Here is a 4,321-nt window from a genome sequence, read left to right as displayed (position 1 = left end):
ATCTCCGTGCAGATGGCAGCTTCCACCAGCAACGAGCTGGGCCAGGGCTCCAGACTCCAATGTAGCAACTTGCAGCCTCATGGCTACCTGCTCTAAGCAGCCCGGGCTCTTGGAGGGCTCATGCCTCCTGCCACGGAGCCCACGCTGCTTGCTGCCTGCTACCCACCACAGAGCCCATGCTGCTAGCCACTACAGTGAGCGGCACAGGCTCCATGGAGGGCAGCAGGGGCCTGCCCAGAGCTGTGGAGGTGCTGAGCAAAGTGGCTTCATGTGCAAGGTGCCACCCTACCCTACCTTCTCCATCCTCTGTACACCACCAGTTTTATGAACTGAAGTAGCACTGACCCGACAGAATAAAAGCAGGTCATGCAACTGAAGAAAATACACACACACAGGAAGATGAATTAAGGTTGTAACAGCAACCTTAATTCTAGCATTTCATAACCTCTAAGTGCTTGACTTTGCAACCTTAATATCTTTACAAGTTATAGCCAAGTTTAAGTTGTATTTAGGTTATATACAAAAATTCTACATTTTTCAAAATAATTCCCATCAGTGGAATGATACTGAACCCCTGTTACTGACAGGATGGTTCTCTTAGGTCACAGTACAAGACTCTTACCAACTGAGTTCACAAGCGTCAGCAGCACAGATTATTACTCTCTCCGAGTCAAACACTACAGGGAGAAGACATTTTGCTGGAAGTAAGGTTTGCAGCTATCTGAGGGACACCAAAGAAATGCTGGCATTCAAGATCTGAAGGGGAGTGTTACTAGCAGTTGAAGACCCCATTTGCCCATCTCCTCCCATATTCCAACTAGTTCTTAAACTTTTTTCTCCAAGTCAGGTTGCTTCCTCCCCCTCCTCGCTTCCTGGGCAACAGCAAGGGAAGCATTAAGAGCACTGCAGAGTCTCCCTGGTCTCAGTCCGTTGCCAAGGGAAGTGATCATAAATCCTGCTCAGCGGAGATGGAGTATTCTGAGATTTTTTTTAAATGTTACCACCTCTAGCAAACTTCTGAGCAAGTAAAATAGCTGTTTTCAGCAATTCCCCTCCAATAACTTTAGGAAAATTTTCAAAGGGATGACAAAGACAACTGATCGGTGGTGGGACCTTTACTGAACTTGAAGTCCTTGCTCCAAAGCTCAGAGGAGCTAGTTTCTTAAAGATGCTTTAATTTTTTTTTTTTAAAAAGCACCTCACAAAAAACCCAAACACAGACAAAGCAATATATCCCTAGCACAGGGGTCAGCAATATTTTTGGGTCGAGTGCCTAAAACACACACAACCTTGACTTGTAAAATACTGGCATCCCAGACAGCAGGGGAGCTGCAAGGGGCCTGATCCTTGTTGTGGCAGTGCAGTCCTGGCCCAAGTGCCAAGCAAAATGCCTTCATGCGTCATGCTCTGGCACACATGCCAGGGGGTGCCTACCCTTGCCCTACCATGCTGTGAAATGGTTGACTTTTTGCTGAAGGCTGAACTTTCAAGGGAAACACTAAGACAGGCACTGAAAATTTCAGCCCAAAATTTAAAAAGTTATATGCATCTGGAAATTCAATGGAAAGGTCTTACAATGGAACGTGTCAAGCAATTTTAATTAAATCAGTGTCACTGCCAGATTCAGCTGCATTATATATCCACTTAATGTTACAAAAGTTGAACAACTTAGAGCCAAATAATTTAGGATCTCTAGGTTAAATACACTAAGTAAGCTGTAGATAGAATTAAATCACTTTCCTCTTCTGGTCTGATAAACAGTATGCTTGATTACAGTTGGTATTAGAGATAGACAAGCTAGAAATTAGCCGATATGATTCTTCAGGGTAACAGTAGATGCCCAGTAACACTAGAATCCCCACCCCCACAAATGAATTATGGGAACCACAGAAATCTGATTAACTTCCAAATTTCACCTCTCTACAATTAAAGAAAAAAATCATAATACATATTTTAAAACTCCCATACCAGCTTCTAGCAATTCATGCTGGACAATTATTCAACATCCTCTAGTCTAGTTTTTCAGTGCCCATAGTAAACATTCTCTTTCAAGAAAGAGAGATCATTGCAAACAGGTATCTTCATTAAGTAATACCATACACCTTTACAATTCTGTTGCACAGACAAAACTGCAAAATAAACCCTTACAGGTATGTGTTAATATCTGTTCTGCTACAGAACAAGCACTATTTTTCATTTGACCATATATAAACCAGAGCAAAACATTATCAATTTTGTAAATTTTGAAGTAGCATAAGAGGTCTCATTTCATAACATGAAGCTCTATACTGCTTTTGATTTTGTAAATTAATTTTATAACAAAACATCAAGAGGCATAATTTGAAGTTCACAATTTCATACACAAAAAGAACATTACTTGCCTTCATATGGGGTGTCCGGAGGTCCTGCTATTTCTCCTCTTAATTCTGTAAAATTCTCATCTACAAGATCTACTTTAATTTGATTTTTGCTCGTCTTAAAAATAAAGAGAAACAAACAGTCATGATTAAGCATTTGATATACAGGGTCCCTAAAAAAAAAAAAAGAAGGTATTTTAATATTTCCAAAATAACCCAATTCAGAAGGCTGTGTTCCAGTTGGAGTTTTAATTCATTTAAAAGACAATTTTCTGCAGCATTCTAATTCTCAAAAATAGTTTTTATAAAGCTACTATACCAGGCAAGGGAGCTTGGGGGCAAATACAGTAGGTAAAACTACTTTTAATTTTTTTAAATGATTACATTTCAAGTTGATAATGACCCTTGAAATTGACTATTTACTCTAAATATCAAACTGGAAAAATAAATTGACTTGAAGAATTACATATTTTAAAACTAATTGCTTTAAATAGAAAATAAAATTTCAAGCTTAATCACCACTTTCATTGGAATAAGAAGACTTCCTAAAATAGCTTACTGACCTATTTTTTTAAATAGCATAGTACTCTGAACATAATAGTGATAGAAGCCTTGTTTTAAAAGCATCTATTCTGCAAGGGGTTAACAGTTATTTATATACCTAAATTTCTCATTCTGTCACCTCCCTGCTTTCACACCCTACACAACACATTTTAAATAAAGTCACTAAGATACAGTTTATCATCTCCAATTTCCCAAAATATTTTCATATTGATTTTATAGAACTGCTTCAGAAATGGATTTAAGCCAGAACGACATATTCCATTCAAATTAGTTGTCCAATTCCACTCCCAGAGACCAGCATTAACAAAGCTTGTTCGAAGTTTTCCAAGCAGAAGAGACTTTTACTACAAAACAAGCTCTGCCTTCAGAAAGATTAATACCAAAAGATTTTTCCCAGGTAAAATTCTATACTTACTTGTGTAGGCTAAGCTCACTGCAGAATATGGGCATCCTTTTATTCCCCCGCTACAAACTCCTTGTATGCCTTCATTCCCTCCCCTCTGAATGCAGGGAAACAATTCCTCCAAGATCAGGGACCCTATGTGGGTGTCCCATTCTCACTTCCTTGCTACCACCAGTACTATTTCTTTTCCTTCTGCCTGGGAGGTAAATCATCTATAGTGTCAACATTCCACATTATTGGGAAAATGAGCAGAGCTGAGAGATAGGTTGGTGTTACACTGGAAAATACTGGTTGTTTGGCCTATAGACCATAAGAGATGATCCTGGGTCTGGCAAACAAGAGACAGGGAGTTTCTATGATTCAATGACTTCTTGTACCTTGCATTTCCCCCTTCCAATTCTGTGAATTTCACCAAAGCAATGGTATTCTGCCGAAGACAACAAACTATTCTGGAACTGTGGCACATTCCCATGTGACACGCATAAAAACAATTGAGATTTAAATATTAAAAAAAAATTTCCTCAGCCAACATGTAGTTCCAAAATTAAGAAATTAAACAAATTTGTCTGTCTCTTCTACTTACAAACCTAAAATACATATCATGAAGACACCAAAAACTGAGTCTCCATAATTGAGGCTGAATGTCATACTTCAAAAGCAAGGATTCAACCGCACTGTTAGATAAAGAAAACAGCACGTCCTTCCCCAAAAAAACAATTACTCTGAATGGTTTATGAAGTTTGAGACCTTACAGATTAATCTGTTCATCAGTTTACAAGTTACAAGCAGTTTTAATAGTACCTACTTTCACTCAGTATCAAATCTTTTGCCATCCCAAACAATGTCAATTGAAGTATCATCTCTATATGAAAATGAGAGTTGAACACTTAAATAGATCTTAAGACATTATTTAACAATTTATGATATACTTTCTCTATTCATAGTTACATAGCTGGTAGGGTCGGAAGGGACCTGAGCGGATCATCAAGTCTGACCC

The 4,321-nt window shown here is 38.6% G+C and overlaps 1 protein-coding gene and 1 long non-coding RNA gene across 2 annotated transcripts in view; both read right to left on the bottom strand.

The window, feature by feature from the left end:
* The window catches only part of UBE2K (ubiquitin conjugating enzyme E2 K), a 52,678-nt gene extending 50,164 nt beyond the window's left edge, over positions 1–2,514 (bottom strand). Inside the window, exon 1 of the mRNA XM_019525854.1 lies at positions 2,382–2,514. Within this exon, the coding sequence (XP_019381399.1) occupies positions 2,382–2,514 (133 nt within the window). The remainder of the gene's footprint in view (positions 1–2,381) is intronic.
* A 417-nt stretch (positions 2,515–2,931) lies between these two features.
* LOC109303804 overlaps positions 2,932–4,321 on the bottom strand; it is a 2,531-nt gene continuing 1,141 nt past the window's right edge. Inside the window, exon 2 of the long non-coding RNA XR_002099231.1 lies at positions 2,932–4,258. This is a non-coding gene — a long non-coding RNA (uncharacterized LOC109303804). The remainder of the gene's footprint in view (positions 4,259–4,321) is intronic.

This window comes from Gavialis gangeticus, unplaced genomic scaffold, assembly GCF_001723915.1.
Source record: "Gavialis gangeticus isolate Ggan-Ray unplaced genomic scaffold, GavGan_comp1, whole genome shotgun sequence".
Lineage (NCBI taxonomy): Eukaryota > Metazoa > Chordata > Crocodylia > Gavialidae > Gavialis > Gavialis gangeticus.
This window is presented reverse-complemented; position numbering and strand designations above follow the sequence as displayed.